Source organism: Pongo pygmaeus, chromosome 8 (assembly GCF_028885625.2).
Source record: "Pongo pygmaeus isolate AG05252 chromosome 8, NHGRI_mPonPyg2-v2.0_pri, whole genome shotgun sequence".
Taxonomy (NCBI): domain Eukaryota; kingdom Metazoa; phylum Chordata; class Mammalia; order Primates; family Hominidae; genus Pongo; species Pongo pygmaeus.
The window spans coordinates 101,236,703-101,254,526 of NC_072381.2; the positions used below are offsets into that span (position 1 = coordinate 101,236,703).

A 17,824-nucleotide genomic window follows, 5' to 3' on the forward strand; every position below is an offset into this window, starting at 1 on the left:
ACAGCTGGAAAGTCTAGGCTGTCAGCTCAAAAGCCTGTGTTTTCTTTTTTCGTTCTTTCTTTCTTTTTTTTTGTTCCTATCCTTTCCAAGGGCCCTACATTGTTCTCCATAATCTCTACTACTCCTCGTGGTCTCCTCATTCTTCATTCCTCCTAATCCAATCCCAAGCACTCCTTCTAGTCAGTCCCTCTCAGTCCCCCTCAAACTGTTTAGTCTCCCTGTTTCCCTGGGGTTGCCCTTTCCTTCAGTCCTACTTAGCCTCACTGGTCTTTCCCATTTCCTCCTGACTTGTCTCCCTATCTACTCTTGTTCCTGGACACTTTCTTCAATTCCTGTGTACCTTCCAGTCTCCCTACAGTTTTCTTGAGCCCCCTGCTACCCAGTACCTCCTATTCTCAGTAGTTCTACATACTGTCTTTTGACACCTCTTGGTCCCTCCAGATCCCTCAGGTCCCCCTGTCAAGTCCCTCTGAGACCCCCATTTGCCTTCCTACTTCCACCTCCCAGTCTCTTCCAGTCACCTTTCTTTGCATTCTGCTCCAGTCCTTTCATTCTCATTTTGTTATTGTTTTTCGCACAATTAAAAAAAAACTTTTAAAATTTTGGACAAGTAAAACATACACAGTATAAAAACGTAATGCAGAAAGCCACAAGGAAGAAAATAAAAATCACCTGAAATCCCACTGCCCTAAGATAGTCACTATTATCATTTTTTCATACTTTTCTCTATGCTTAGCCCTGTACATGAACACACACAGTTTGTATTACTATTATACTTTAAGTTCTGGGATACATGTGCTGAACTTGCAGGTTTGTTACATAGGTATACAGGTGCCATGGTGGTTTGCTTGCACCCATCAACCCGTCATCTACATTAGGTATTCTCCTAATGCTATCCCTCCCCTCGCCCCCCACCCCCTGACAGGCCCTGGTGTATGATGTTCCCCTCCCAGTGTCCACGTGTTCTCCTTGTTCAACTCCTACTTATGAGTGAGAACATGCGGTGTTTGGTTTTCTGTTCCTGTGTTAGTTTCCTGAGAATGATGGTTTCCAGCTTCATCCATGTCCCTGCAAAGGACACGAACTCATCCTTTTTTATGTCTCCATAGTATTCTATCATTGATGGGCATTTGGGTTGATTCCAAGTCTTTGCTATTGTGAACAGTGCTGCAGTAAACATACGTGTTCCTGTGTCTTTATAGTAGCATGATTTATAATCTTTTGGGTATATACCCAGTAATGAGATTGCTTGGTCAAATGGTATTTCTGGTTCTAGATCCTTGGGGAATTGCCACACTGTCTTCCACAATGGTGGAAGACACTCCCACCAACAGTGTAAAAGCGTTCCTATTTCTCCCCATCCTCTCCAGCATCTGTTGTTTCCTGACTTTTTAATGATCACCATTCTAACTGGCGTGAGATGGTATCTTATTGTGGCTTTGATTTGCATTTCTCTAATGACCAGTGATGGTGAGCTTTTTTTTCATATGTTTGCTGGCTGCATAAATGTCTTCTTTTGAGAAGTGTCTGTTCATATCCTTCGCCCACTTTTTGATGGGGTTGTTTTTTCTTGTAAATTTGTTTAAGTTATTTGTAGATTCTGGATATTAGCCCTTTGTCAGATGAGTAGATTGCAAAAATTTTCTCCCATTCTGTAGGTTGCCTGTTCACTCTGGTGATAGTTTCTTTTGCTGTGCAGAAGCTCTTTAGTTTAATTAGATCCCATTTGTCAATTTTGGCTTTTGTTGCCATTGCTTTTGGTGTTTTAGTTATAAATCCTTTGCCCATGCCTATGTCCTGAATATTATTGCCTAGGTTTTCTAGGGTTTTTATGGTCCTAGGTCTTACATTTAAGTCTTTAATCCATCTTGAGTTAATTTTTGTATAAGGTGTAAGAAAGGGGTCCAGTTTCAGTTTTCGGCATATGGCTAACCAGTTTTCCCAACACCATTGATTAAATAGGGAATCTTTACCCCATTGCTTGTTTTTGTCAGGTTTATCAAAGATCAGATGGTTGTAGATGTGTAGCATTATTTCTGAGGCCTCTGTTCTGTTCCATTAGTCTATATATCTATTTTGGTACCAGTACCATGCTGTTTGGTTACTGTAGCCTTGTAGTATAGTTTGAAGTCAGGTAGCGTGATGCCTCCAGCTTTGTTCTTTTTGCTTAGTATTGTCTTGGCTATCCAGGCTCTTTTTTGGTTCCATATGAAATTTAAAGTATTTTTTTCTAATTCTGTGAAGAAAGTCAGTGGTACCTTGATGGGGATGGCATTGAATCTATAAATTACCTTGGGCAGTATGGCCATTTTCACAATATTGATTCTTCCTATCTATGAGCATGGAATGTACTTCCATTTGTTTGTGTCCTCTTTTATTTCATTGAGCAGTGGTTTGTAGTTCTCCTTGAAGAGGTCCTTCACATCCCTTATAAGTTGTATTCCTAGGTATTTTATTCTCTTTGTAGCAATTGTGAATGGGAGTTCACTCATGATTTGGCTCTCTGTTTGTTATTGGTGTATAAGAATGCGTGTGATTTTTGCACATTGATTTTGTATCCTGAGACTTTCCTAAAGTTGCTTATCAGCTTAAGGAGGTTTTGGGCTGAGACGATGGGGTTTCCTAAATATGCAATCATGTCATCTGCAAACAGAGACAATTTGACTTCCTCTCTTCCTATATGAATACCCTTTATTTCTTTCTCTTGCCTGATTTCCCTGGTCAGAACTTCCAATACTATGTTGAATAGGAGTGGTGAGAGAGAGCATCCTTGTCTTGTGCCAGTTTTCAAAGGGAATGCTTCCAGCTTCTGCCCATTCAGTTTGATGTTGGCTGTGGGTTTGTCTTGAAAAGCTCTTATATACATTCCATCAATACCTAGTTTATTGGGAGTTTTTAGCATGAAAGGGTGTTGAATTTTATCAAAGGTCTTTTCTGCATCTGTTGAGATAGTCATGTGATTTTTGTCATTGGTTTTGTTTATGTGATGGATTATGTTTATTGATTTGCATGTGTTGAATCAGCCTTGCTTCCCAGGATGAAGCCCACTGATCGTGGTGGATAAGCTTTTTGAGGTGGTGCTGGACTTGCTTTGCCAGTATTTTATTGAGGATTTTTGCATCGATGTTCATTAGAGATATTGGCCTGAAATTTTCTTTTTTTGTTTTGTCTCTGACAGGTTTTGGTATCAGGATGATGCTGGCCTCATAAAATGAGTTAGCGAGGAGTCTCTCTTTTTCTATTGTTTGGAATGGTTTCAGAGGGAGTGGTACGAGCTCCTCTTTGTATCTCTGGTAGAATTCGCCTGTGAATCTGTCTGGTCCTGGGCTTTTTATGGTTGATAGGTTATTAATTATTGCCTCAATTTCAGAACTTATTGGTCTATTCAGGGATTTGACTTCTTCCTGATTTAATCTTGGGAGGGTGTATGTGTCCAGGAATTTATGCATTTCTTCTAGATTTTCTAGTTTATTTGTGTAGAGGTGTTAATAGTATTCTGTGATGGTAGTTTGTATTTCTGTGGGATCAGTGGTGACATCCCCTTTATTGTTTTTTATTGTGTCTATTTGATTCTCCTCTCTTTTCTTCTTTATTAGTCTGCCTAGCGGTCTATTTTGTTAATCTTTTCAAAAAACCAGCTCCTGGATTCATTGATTTTTTGAAGCGTTTTTTGTGTCTCTATCTCCTTCAGTTCTGCTCTGATCTTAGTTATTTCTTGTCTTCTGCTAGCTTTTGAATTTGTTTGCTCATGCTTCTCTAGTTCTTTTAATTGTGATGTTAGGGTGTTGATTTTAGATCTTTCCCACTTTTTCCTGTGGGCTTTTTGTGCTATAAATTTCCCTCTAAACACTGCTTTAACTGTGTCCCAGAGATTCCGGTACATTCCGGTACTTTGTTCTCTTTGGTTTCAAATAACTTATTTATTTCTGCCTTAATTTTGTTACTTACCGAGTTCAGGAGCAGGTTGTTCAGTTTCCATGTAGTTGTGCAGTTTTGAGTGAGTTTCTTAATCCTGAGTTCTAATTTGATTGCACTGTGGTCTGAGAGACTGTTATGATTTGCATTCTTTTGCATTTGCTGAGGAGTGTTTTACTTCCAATTATGTGGTCAATTTTAGAATAAGTGCGATGTGGTGCTGAGAAGAATGTATATTCTGTTGATTTGGGGTGGAGAGTTCTGTAGATGTCTGTTACGTCCACTTGGTCCAGAGCTGAGTTCAAGTCCTGAATATCCTTGTTAATTTTCTGTCTCATTCATCTGTCTAATATTGACAGCGGGGTGTTAAAGTCTCCCACTATTATTGTGTGGGAGTCCAAGTCTCTTTGTAGGTCTCTAAGGACTTGCTTTATGAATCTGGGTGCCCCACTGTTGGATGCATATATATATTTAGGATAGATAGCTCTTCTTGTTTCATCGATCGTTTACCATTATGTAATGCCCTTCTTTGTCTTTTTTCATCTTTGTTGGTTTAAAGTCTGTTTTATCAGAGACTAGGATGGCAACCCCTGCTTTTTTTTTGCTTTCCATTTGCTTGGCAAATCTTCCTCCATCCCTTTATTTTGAGCCTTATGTGTGTCTTTGCATGTGAGATGGGTCTCCTGAATACAGCACACCAATGGGTCTTGACTCATCATCCAATTTGCCAGTCTATATCTTTTAATTGGGGCATTTAGCCCATTTACATTTAAGGTTAATATTGTTCTGTGTGAATTTGATCCTGTCATTATGATGCTAGCTGGTTATTTTGCCCATTAGTTGATGCAATTTCTTCATAGTGTCAGTGGTCTTTACAATTTGGTATGTTTTTGCAGTGGCTGGCACTGGTTTTTCCTTTCCATATTTAGTGCTTTTTTCAGGAGCTCTTGTAAGTCAGGCCTGGTGGTGACAAAATCTCTTAGCATTTGCTTGTCTGTAAAGGATTTTATTTCTCCTTTGCTTATGAAGTTTAGTTTGGCTGAATATGAAATTCTAGGTTGAAAATTCTTTTCTTTAAGAATGTTGAATATTAGCCTCCACTCTTTTCTGGCTTGTAGGATTTCTGCATAGAGATCCACTGTTAGTCTGATGGGCTTCCCTTTGTGGGTAACTTGACCTTTCTCTCTGGCTGCCCTTAATATTTTTTCCTTTATTTCAACCTTGGTGAATCTGGCGATTATGTGTCTTGGGGTTGCTCTTCTCGAGGAGTATCTTTGTGGTATTCTCTGTATTTCCTGAATTTGAATGTTGACCTGTCTTGCTAAGTTGGGGAAGTTCTCTTGGATAATATCCTGAAGAGTGTTTTCCCACTCAGTTCCATTCTCCTTGTCACTTTCATGTACACCAATCAAATGTAGGTTTGGTCTTTTCACATAGTCCCATATTTCTTAGAGGCTTTGTTCATTTCTTTTCATTCTTTTTTCTCTAATCTTGTCTTCATGCTTTATTTCATTAAGTTGATCTTCAATCTCTGGTATCTTTTCTTCTGCTTGATCGTTTCAGCTGTTGGTACTTTTGTATGCTTCACGAAGTTCTCGTGCTGTGTTTTTCAGCTCCATCCGGTCATTTATGTTCTTCTTTAAACTGGTTGTTCTAGTTAGCAATTCCTCTAACTTTTTTTCAACATTCTTAGCTTCCTTGCATTAGGTTAGAACATGCTCCTTTAGCTCAGAGGAGTTTGTTATTACCCACCTTCTGAAGCCTACTTCTGTCAATTCGTCAAACTTATTCTCTGTCCAGTTTTGTTCCCTTGCTGGTGAGGAGTTGTGATCCTTTGGAGGAAAAGAGGCGTTCTGGTTTTTGAAATTTTCAGCCTTTTTCTGCTGTCTTTTCCTCATCTTCGTGGATTTATCTACCTTTGGTCTTTGATGTTGGTGACCTTCGGATGGGGTTTCTGTGTGGACATCCTTTTTGTTGATGTTGATGCTATTCCTTTCTGTTTGTTAGTTTTCCTTGTAAGAGACCCCTCTGCTGCAGGTCTGCTGGAGTTTGCTGGAGGTCCACTCCAGACCCTATTTGCCTGGGTATCACCAGTGGAGGCTACAGAACAGCAAAGATTGCTGCCTCTTCCTTCCTCTGGAAGCTTCATCCCAGAGGGGCACCCACCAGATGCCAGCCGGAGCTCTCCTGTATGAGGTGTCTGTCGACCTGTGCTGGGAAGTGTCTCCCAGTCAGGAGGCACAGGGGTCAGGGAACCACTTGAGGAGGAAGTCTGTCCCTTAGCAGAGCTCGAGCACCGTGCTGGGAGATCTGCTGCTCTCTTCAGAGCTGGCAGGCAGGAACGTTTAAGTCTGCTGAAGCTGTGCCCACAGCCTCCCCTTCCGCCAGGTGCTCTATCCCAGGAGATGGGAGTTTTATCTATAAGCCCCTGACTGGGGCTACTGCCTTTCTTTCAGAGATGCCCTGCCCAGAGAGGAGGAGTCTAGAGAGGCAGTTTGGCTACAGCAGCTTTGCCAAGCTGCAGTGGGCTCTGCCCAGTTTGAACTTCCCCGTGGCTTTGTTTACACTGTAAGGGGAAAACCCGCCTACCCAAGCCTCAGTGATGGTGGACGCCCCTTTCCCCACCAAGCTTGAGCGTCCCAGGTCGACTTCAGACTGCTGTGCTGGCAGTGAGAATTTCAAGCCAGTTGCTCTTAGCTTGCAGGGCTCCGTCGGGGTGGGATCCACAAAGCTAGACCACATGGCTCCCTGGCTTCAGCCCCCTTTCCAGGGGAGTGAACGGTTCTGTCAGTTCTGTCTTGTTGGTGTTCCAGGCACCACTGGGGTATGAAAAAAAAAACAAAAAACAAACAAACAAAAAAACCTCCTGAAGCTAGCTCAGTGTCTGCCAAACAGCCACCCAGTTTTGTATTGAAACCCAGGGCCCTGGTGACATAGGCTCCCAAGGGAATCTCCTGGTCTGAAGGTTGAGAAGACCATGGGAAAAGTGTTCCTCATGGCACAGTCCCTCATGGCTTCCCTTGGCTAGGGGAGGGAGTTCCCCGACCCCTTATGCTTCCTGGGTGAGGCGATGCCCCACCCTGCTTCTGCTCACCCTCTGTGGGTTGCATCCACTATCTAACCAGTCCCAGTGCGATGAGCCAGGTGCCTCAGTTGGAAATGTAGACATCACCGGCCTTCTGCATTGGTCTTGCTGGGAGCTGCAGACTGGAGCTGTTCCTGTTCCGCCATCTTGCCAGCCACCAAAGTTTTTTGTTTGTTTGTTGTGTTTTGTTTTGTTTTGTTTTGACATGGAGTCTTGGTCTGTCACCCAGGCTGGAGTGCAGTGGCACGACCTCAGCTCACTGCAACCTCTGTCTCCTGGCTTCAAGCGATTCTCCTGCCTCAGCCTCCCGAGTAGCTAGGATTACAGGAGTGTGCCACCACACCTGGCTAATTTTTGTATTTTTAGTAGAGATGGGGTTTCGCCATGTTGGCCAGGCTGGTCTCAAACTCCTGACCTCAGGTGATCTGCCCACCTCGGCCTCCCAAAGTGTTGGGATTACAGACGTGAGCCACCACATCTGGCCATGCAGTTTTATATAAACAGAATCACAGTAGTAAATGGCAATTCCATTTTTCCAGTTGCTCAGTTGAACCTTGGTCTCATCCTCAGATTTCCTTTTACTCACATGCTTCAAATCCAATTTCTCACAAACTCTGTTGGTTCTGCCTTCAAAATATTCCCAAATCGGACCCACTTTTCACCAGCCTCTCTGGTACTTCACCATAGCGTCTCGTCAGAATCACTGCCACTGTCTCCCTCTGTGTTCACTATTGTCCTTGTAGCCCATTTTCCATACCATACAGTCATCACAGTGACCTTGTTAAAATCTAAGACAGATTTTTTTTTTTTTTTGCTTACACTTTCTAATGGTTTCCTACCTGATTCACAATAAAAGTCCTTACAGTGGGGACCTGGTCCCCTTAGCACCTCTCTGACTTTATTTCATTTTTCACTACTCTCCCCTCTGTCGTCTAACACCAGCCACATTGGCTTCCTTCCTGTTTCTCATTTACAGCAAGCTCCTGCCTCAGGGCCTTTGTACCGAGGTGTCTGCCTAGAAAGCTCTTTCCGTTTCCATAAGCTGTGTCCCCCACTAACTTTGGATTTCTGTTCAAATGACATATTATTAAAGATGCTATGCCTGACAACCTATCTAAAATAGTGCTCCGAACCTACCCAGCCCAGCATTCTCTATCCTCTTACCCTGCTTTATTTTTCTTCATAACACTTATCACCACTTAATGCATATTTCTGTGTCTATTTGTTTATTTTCTTCCTGAAATATATTAGGCACACAATGAATATTTGAATGAATATTGATTAAATGGGTATCAAACTTTCCTATGCTTTTAATCAGTCATCTGACTTCCCAGCATCCCACAATTTGGGTTAAGATAGGCTTTTCTGGAAAAACAAAAGCGGGCCGTGTCTCTGATCCTCCCACCCAGCAGAGTATGCCCGGGCTAGGCGCTGTGGCTGTGGCCACTTTTCCTTCTTGTAGGGCAAGCATAAAGATATTAGGTCAGTAGGAGTAAAGAGTGGGGCAAATGGGCTTCTTGGGTATGAGGAAGTCAAGGTTTAGATGTGAGCTGTTTAGAGAAGTTGTTTGGAAAAGCTATCTGCCCTGCAGCTGGTGACTACTGTCCCCATCATAGAAAGGAGAATGCTACTCCTTTTGTAAGAGGCTGAGTTTGAGTGTGGCGCCTTCCTGCTGGGAGAAAGGGGAGCCCTCGTTCCAGATATCTCATCTGGGCAACCCAGAGTGAGGCCTGGGGTTACTTTCAGAAGGTTCTGCTTGTCACACCACAGTTAACAAGGCATGTTCCTGTGAGAAGGGGCAGGGAAACTACCCCTTTTTTATTGCACAAAAGTCACTTGTATCCATCTAGACTTATATCTTCTGACCCCATTCACCCTATCACACAATAGCCAACAGCACACACATTGCTCTGCTGTGAGCTGCATAGTGAAGACCAAGAAAGTGATCTGGGATAGCAGCTGGACTCAGACTAAGTGAGGAACATTTGAGCAGGTAGGACTTGTATTGGTCCCGATCATAGCTTGTCTCAAGCTAAAAATATAGGCAGATTGGGTAGGGCTCATAAAAAAAGGACCCACAGAGTCATAACTCAGAGGCTAGAGTCCAAGATGAGAGCCCGATGTAGTCTACCATCAGGGCAGACCTTAGCTCTGAAGGCAGGTGGAAAGCCCTGGCCCACAGAAGGTGTGTTATAAAGGAAGCTTGATTATGAGAGCTCCAGTTGGAGCAGAGAGGCCTTTGTAGTCTATGACTGGAATCTTCAAAGAGAGCCCCTATGTGGAGATTCCCCAAACCTTGCTCCTAGATGTTGGCATACTTTATTTGAATTCTGAAAAGGATATCATGAAGATTTCTGGATATAAAATATCCTGATTTCATGGCAGGGATATAGGAGGGAGGGTATGATGATATGATTTTATATGAACCTAGTTGATGTTTAATGACATTACTTAATTTAACTTTGTCAGTATTGATTGAGGCCATGTAGGATTATCTAGTCAAAGGAATTCTGTGATTAAGTTTTTAAATTTTATTATTTACCCTAAATGTGTGTTTTTGAGAATCGAGGGATTTTTGTCTGACTCACACACTGTCTCTTTTGTTCAGTATGTGTATATTTCAAATTAGACAGATAAAATCATCCAAAATAATGATTTTGCTTTCATGAATAGACTCATATTAAATTTATGAGTATGATATATTCATTTTAATACTTAGTAATTTATCTGTTTCCACATCTATGTTCAAATTGTTTATAACCTTTATATATATCATATATCAGAATTTCACTATAATCACTCTGCTAGACTTCTATGCTGAGTCTTTTCTTTCTTCTTTCTTTTTTTTTCCTGAATACCTTGTAGAAAAAAGCATGCCTACTCTACAGCACTTTAAGTGGTACTGTTTTCTGAATGATGGGGAAAAAAAGGATTTAGGGTCACATGGTCTGATATCTTTGGACCCTTCCCTACACTGTATATTCTCAGTAGTTGAAATATTACAGTTTAGTATCTCAGAACGTTTTCCACAGGGGAGGAAGGGCTATTTCAGCAGTCTTTCAGTGAAGAATTGCAAAGATGGGCTATAGAAAAATCATATTGTATAATACTAAACCTTAAATGAGTTCTAAATTCAGTGAAATTTCATTGTAACACAAGTTGAGCTAGAACTTGGTCTGTGGGTGGCAGGATCAGACGCACAGTTCACAGTAAGGTTCCAGTACATTTCGCTTATTTGCATATTAATCACTGGAGACAAGCATGTAAACTTATTTTCCTGTTGGTATTCAACAGAGACCAGTAAACCACAGTTATCCCAAATGCTTTTCACTTGGTGTTAATTTACAAAATGTTGCTGAGAGTGAAGATGAAGAGTTTATGAAAGAATTCATTTTGACAGATTTACTCAAAGTAAAAGCTGCTGACTATGAAGATGATCAAGAACAAATAAAAAAACAGAAGGCAAATATTTTTGTACCGAGTAGTTCTCCAGGTAACATTCTTTTCCAGTAAAATATTCAAGTCATTAATGAATTATGTTATGGGATAATAGCTTTTCTGTATGCTGGATAAATAAAAAGTACTGATCTAAAATTATAGTAACTTTTCTATATTTGTTTTTCATGACTTCCCTGAATTAAGGGAACTGATTAAGAGAACTCATTCTTCATTTAAAAAATGTACATATATAGGCGTATGTATTTATATCTATATATATAGAGAGAGAGAGAGAGAGTGAGAGAGGATTTCTGCTAGACTTCAGTAGTAGGGTGTAATTATAGTCATTTGTACTACTTATTTGGTCAATATCCATTTAATATTTTGGACTTTAAAGTAATACCTAAGTTTTATTGTTATTAAGTGGTCAACCAGCGCAAACTGCCAAAAGATATGATGCCACGTATTTTAGAAGATGAAGGATTCTATATTCAGAGAAAGCCAGAAATATATAAAAAGACCTGCAACAAGATGGAAAATCGCCTGCTTAAACTAGAAGAGGCAAGTGCACCAGCTAACAAGTTAAAACACTGGCTACTATGTGACTTATTTAGCAAAATATTTAATTACTATACTTAAATATTTTTGATAGGGAAAATGTTGGTTTGGAGAAAGTGGAGAAATAATGTCATTACCTACACCTATTAAACAGTCATGGAATTTCAGACTAAACGTAAGGAAGGAACCTGTAAATCCATTACTTAAGACCATATACAGGAAGGTAACCAACAACAATTTATTTGTAATTATGGTTAAAATTTTTGTAATATCAATTATAGCTGGTGGTTTTGTGGTGTTGATTTATCCTTTAAAGATACTAAGACTACTAATATAATGTCTAAATCATGATGAAATGTTAAATAGCCCTTAAAATTATAGTTTCAAGGAATATTGAATGATATGGGGAAATGCTCAAAATAAAATCTGAAGTGAAAAAAGCAGAATGCAAAATTATGTATGGTGCTAATTTTACAAAAATAATGAATAAATGAATGATACTCAAGGTAACCACTATTATAACTTCTACCACTATACATTACTCTTGTCTGTTAGTTTTACCTATTTTATATAAATGGAATAATAGAATAGGTACTCTATATTGTTGTGTACAGCAATAGCTTGTTCATTTCTGTTGCTGTATAGAACTCCATAGTATGAAAAATACATTTATTTATTTATTAACCATTCTTTTATTGATGGATATAAGTTACATCCAGTTTTGACTATTACCAATAACACCATCATGAAAATTTGCACATCTTCTGATAACTGTGTGTGTATGCATTTTCTGTTGGGTAAATATCTCAGAGTAGAAATGCTGGGTTATAGGTTTGTATATGTTTAGTTTTACTATATAGTGCCAAATGATTTTCTAAAGTGGTTGTACCAAACTATACACAAACTAAGAAGTGTGTGAGAGTTTCAGCTGCTTTATATTCCTGTCAACATTTGGTATTATCTGTCTTTTAAATCACAGCCATTCTGGTGTACATAAGTTGTATTTCATTGAACTTTTAATCTGCATTTCCCTAATGACTAATGAAACTGAACACCTTTTCATGTCTGTTGGTTATTAGGACAGCCTCTTTTATGAAAGCTTGGTTAAGACTTTTACCCATTTTTTTCTTATTGGATTGTCTGATTTTTCTTATTGATGTGTTGTTTTCTGGATGTGAGCCCTCATATAATGTACTCGATGGCTAATCTTCTCACTGTCTGTATTAGTCCATTCTCACACTACTATAAAGAAATACCTGAGACTGGGTAATTTATAAATAAAAGAGGTGTAATTGGCTCATGATTCTACAGGCTGTACAGGAAGCATGATGCTGGCATCTGCTTGGCTTCTGGGGAGGCCTCAAGAAACTTCTGGGAGGCCTCAGGAAACTTACAATCATGGTGGAGGGCAAAGAGGGAGCTGGCACTTCACAAGGCCAGACTAGGAAGAAGAAAGAGAAGAGGGGAGGTGCCACCCACTTTTAAATGACTAGTTCTCATGAGAACTCTATCACTAGAACAACCCCAAGGGGATGGTGTTAAACCATTCATGAAGGACCCACCCCCATGATCCAATCGCTTTGTACCAAGCCCCACCTCCAACATTGGGGGTTACAGCTCAACATGAGATTTGGGTGGAGACACAGATCCAAACCATATCACTCTCTTAATTGTGCTTTTTGATGGGATATTCTTAATTTTAATGTAGTATAATTTACCATTTTCTTTTTCTTTAGGGTTAGCACCTTTTATAGCCTGTTTAAGAAAGTGTGCTTACTCCAGGTCCCAAAAGTATTCTTCTGTTTTTATTCTAAAAAGTTTATTGTTGTACCTTTCTCATTTAGAGTTACCACCCATCTGGAAAGTACTTTCTATGTATAGAGTTAGGTAGGGGGTCATATTTCATTTTATCTACATGGATATCCAATTGACTTAGTACCATTTATTGAAAAAAATCAATAAACCTTTTCTCATTATAATTCATTGTCATCTTTGACATTAGTCAGCTGACCATCTGCGTCTTTAAAAATAAAGGACTAGTCAATGGAAAGACATCCCACGTTCATGGGTTAGAGGACTTAATATTGTTAAAAATATCCATACGACCCAAACTGATCTGCAGACTTAGAGCAATCCATTTCAAACTCCCAATGACATTTTTTTTTACAGAAATGGAAAAAAATCCAATAATTAATAAAGAACCACAAAGGACCTTCAAGGTAGAAGCTTTATATTCCTGACTTCAAAATATATTACAAAGCTACATTAATCAAAACAGGATGGTACTGGCATAAAGACAGACATATGGACCAATGGAACAGAATGAAGAGCCCAGAAATAAACTCACGTATATACAGTCAAATGATCTTCAAGAGGGTGCCAAGACTACACAATGGGGAAAGGATAGACTCTTCAACAAATGATGCTGGGAAGACTGGACATCCACATGCAAAAGAGTGAAATCAGACCTTTATGTTACATCATACACAAACATCAACTCAAGATGGAGTAAAGACTTAAAAACAAGACCTGAAACTATAAAACTCCTAGATGAAAACGTGGAGGAAAGCCTTTATAACATCGTTCTTGGCAGTGGTTTCCTGGATATGACACCAAAAGCATAGGCGACAAAACAAAAATAGAGAAATGAGACTACAACAAACTAAAATGCATCTGTTGCAGTAAAGGAAACAATCACCAGAGACAGAAGGCGACCTATGGAATGGGAGAAAATATTTGCAAACCATATATCTGATAAGAGATTGAAATCCAAAATATATAAGGAACTTATTTAACTCAATAACAAATTAAAAAATGGGAAAAAGACTTGAATAGACATTTCTCCAAAAAAACCAAAGATGCATACAAATGGCCAACAGACATATAAAACATGCCTAACATCACTAATTGTCAGAGAAATGCAAATCAAAACCATAATAAGATATCACCTCTCACCTGTTAGGATGGTCATTATTAAAAAAAAAAAATCCCCTGAAAATAACAAGTGTTGGCAATAATGTGGAGAAATTAGAACCCCTGTACACTGTTGGTGGGAATGTAAAATGGTGCGACCACTATGGAAAATGGTATGGAGTTCCTCTGCAAATTTAAAATAGAACTGTAATATGATCCAACAATCTCACTTCTGGGTATTTATCCAGAAAAATTGAATTTAAGATTTTGAAGCGATGTTTGCATTCCCATGTTCATTGCAGCATTATTCACAATAGCCAAGAGGTGGAAACAACCTAGCTGTTCATTGACAGTTGAATAAAGAAAACATGGTGTATGTAGCCATAAATAATAAATCTTGTCATATGCTAAAACATGGATGAAGCTTGAAGATGTTATACTCAATGAAATAAGTCAATCACAGAAGAACGAATTCTGCATGATTCTGCTTATATGAGGTATCCAAAGTAGTTCAGCTTCATAGAAGCAGAAGGTAGAATGGCGGTTGCCAGGGACTTGGGGAAGAGAGAAATAGGGGGTTGCTGTTCAAAGGGTATAGAATTTCAGTCATGCAAGATGAAAAAGCCCTAGGGATCTATGGTACAACATTGTGCTTATAGTTAATAGTACTGTAAACGTAAACATTTGTTGAGGGTAGATCTCATGCTTTGTATTTTTTACCACAAAAAATAGGACCATTCAGATTTTATATTTTCTCTAATTTGTCTTCTACTTTTGCTGTTTAAAAAATTATCTTTTCTCTCTGAATTTTAGTTTGCATATATTCTATTGACCTGTCTTACCATTCACTTATATAATTTTCTGCCATATTTTATCTCCAGTTAAATCCACCCAATGAGTTCTTTCTCTTTATTTCTTTTATATGTTTAAAATATCCCCTTCTTCACCTTAAGAAAAAGATTTGGTAGTGTTTATTTGCCCTTGTGTTCTTTCTAGTATAGGCTTAATTTCTAAATTTTAAATTTTTTGCCATTTTCTTTCACCTAATTTCTCAGTTTAATTCTGATTTATGTTTTTAAATGTCATATAACTTCCATATAAATTCAGCTCACTGTGAAAACCACATTTCTATTTTTATCTGGTTTTGGATACCTTTCTGGTGTGCTTTGATTTCCTGTAGGCTGTTATTTTGCTGTTTATTCTTTTTTCTTATAGAAACTTTGATGGATTTAATCTTGATCCTTTTCTGCTGCTTATTTTTATATAAAATTATTTTTCCTAAACTTTTATAAAAAGGCTCAGTTCAAATAACTTTTCTATTTTCACAGACCTGTTGTTTTTGTGTCGTGTTAAAATATATTGTGGCTGGATTTCTGAAATGTCTTGGCTCTATTCCCTTCCCCAGATTTTTTTCTGGATCTCCTCTTTCCTTAATTCCTGTGGTCCCCCTACTTCTTAGTTTCGATTTCACTCCCAGTAGTTTCTATTCAGTGTGAAGCCTCATTCTGAAAATTCCTGGGAACTAGATTCCTGCAGCTCCTTCAGTCCTTAACCCAACCATCCACAATTGGAGTAGACAAAACCTGTTCCAATTTTAGCTGCTGTTTTTAAGTTGGCCTGCTGTACTTTCTGGTGCATTTCTGTTGGCTCTTTTGGACCCTCGTAAGGTCTATCAGATGTTCCATTGCTTCTCTCTGCTATCTCCCACACAATCGTCAATGCTATTCAGACCTTCTGAATATTGATGATTTGTCTTCACTGACTTGTGTTTTGGGTTTCATGAGGCATTTCTTGAGAACTACTTCTGTTATAAATCTTGTCCGTGGATTTTTGGTTTTGCTGTCTAGTTGCTCTGCCTCTTTTAACATAGGAATTTGGGAAGATCTAAAACTGTACTGCCACCATATTTTCAGACCCATCTGCTGACTTCTTAATTTTACATATTTTCAATACATTTTTTGCTTGAAAGTGTTCATTTGACATTTAATTCTTCTGTAAATATTCTAATTTTCTTGAGATGTATTTAGTCTTTTCATGGGTTTTTGCTTCTATTTTTAATACAGTAATAATAGCAACTTTAAAGTTCATATCTGGTAACTCCAATATTTAGATCACTATGAATCTTTTTATTATCTATTTTTTCTCTTGGTTTTGCTCATTTAGTCTTGCCTCTTATTATGACAGGTGATTTTAAAAATTGTATTCTACATTATTATATATGAAAAATTAATAGAAGCCCGCGATGATGTTATCTTCCCCCAGAAATGTTCCATCCTTTGCTTTGTTAAGCATATTGAGGATGATCATCTTCATCAAACCAGGGACTTAACTGATTTAAAGACTGAATTACAGTTTTGTTAAGGCTCATTCTATATCTATATTTTCTGTTTACCTAGTATTTTCTCTGCTTGACTGCAAGCAGGGCAGGGTTTTTGTTTTGTTTTATTGGCTTGTTTTATAATTTATTGCTAACACCTACCCAAATGCCTAGCATTGAACGAATGCTTATATTATTTGTAATAGAACTCATCACCTCAGTCACTGTGTGCTTTTAGGGTCCTAATATAATTTAGAAGATAAAGACTGTCAGAAGAATTTCACTGGCATAATCTTAGAAAATGTTATTTCCTACAAGGTGCTTATCATACCATGAGAGACTAGCAATGTCTCTGCCCCATCCTAATTCATAGTGGAACACAGTTGTCAAGATTTTATAAATGGCACCACCATACCAAACATTACAATATCTTCATGTATTTTCCCAGTTGGTTTACTATAAAAGAATCTATCACCATTAAAATATAAAAACATAAAAGAATAAAAGAGGAGGGAAAAGCCCTGCTATTTATCTTATTCTTTGATATTATGTGGCATAATTTCTAGACTTTATAGTGACAATGCATTTTATCTAAATTTTGCTCCAGATATAGCAGAGATATTTTGGTGTAATTATCTGGGATCATTGCTTTTAGGAGAGAGGCCTTTGAAACAACAACAATTTGTTGAATGAATGAATAAATGAACAAATGCATCATAAAAAGTAAATGCATAATTTACAATTATTGAAGAAATATTAACCACCATTCAGGTTAACCTTTGTAATAATCTAGAATCCCAAGTTGGAAACCACTGGGTTGAACAAGTAACTTTCTTTTAGTGCATCTGTTCTAGCTTCATCCAAGCACAATTACAGTATTTCATGGACTGCTATAATTTGGAAAAAATGTAAAGGCCATCTCACCAACTGTTTAAATTGAGTTTTAAAATTTACTCTTGCAGCTGCTGTGATTTGAATGTGTCTCCTCTAAAATTCAGGTTTTTTCAATGTGATAACATTAAGGGGTAGGACCTGTAAGAGGCGATTAGGCCATTAAGGCCCCTCCACTATTGTCAATGGATTAGGTGCCCTTATAAAGGGACTTTTGCCCTTCCACCATCTGCCATGTGAGGACACAGCATTCTTCCCTTCCAGCGGACACAGCAAAAAGGTCCACACTAGACATGAGATGTGGTGTCTTAATCTTGGACTTCCCAGCCTCCAGAACTGAGAAATAAATTTCTGTTCTTTATAATTTACCTAGTCTCAGGTACTCTGTTATAGCAGAACAAATTGACTAAGACAGTAGCATCCTTAACAGATCATGTCCTAGATTTTGTGTCAGACAAATGCCCCTACCTGCCTTTCCCTTCTATCTTCTTCACATTTTTCGTGTTGCCCAGCCAGCCTTGAAGGAAGAGCTGATTTACAGTCTCTCACCAGAATAAATATAAGGGCAACCAAGGTAGATATAATGGTTGTATGCATATCAGAGTCCTGTCTTTGCTGCTGCCTCTGCCAGGTACTTTAACAGCTTGTTGTACCTCTACTATCCCAGGTACCCTATTTGCCTGTTATTTGTGATTAGTTTCGTCTGA

At 38.6% G+C, this 17,824-nt stretch overlaps 1 protein-coding gene across 1 annotated transcript in view; it reads left to right on the forward strand.

Moving 5' to 3' along the window:
* The window catches only part of CC2D2B (coiled-coil and C2 domain containing 2B), a 136,966-nt gene that overhangs the window by 25,617 nt on the left and 93,525 nt on the right, over positions 1–17,824 (forward strand). The window contains exons 8-10 of the mRNA XM_063669470.1: positions 10,295–10,493; positions 10,863–10,999; positions 11,091–11,219. Of these exons, the coding sequence (XP_063525540.1) occupies positions 10,295–10,493; positions 10,863–10,999; positions 11,091–11,219 (465 nt within the window). The remainder of the gene's footprint in view (positions 1–10,294; positions 10,494–10,862; positions 11,000–11,090; positions 11,220–17,824) is intronic.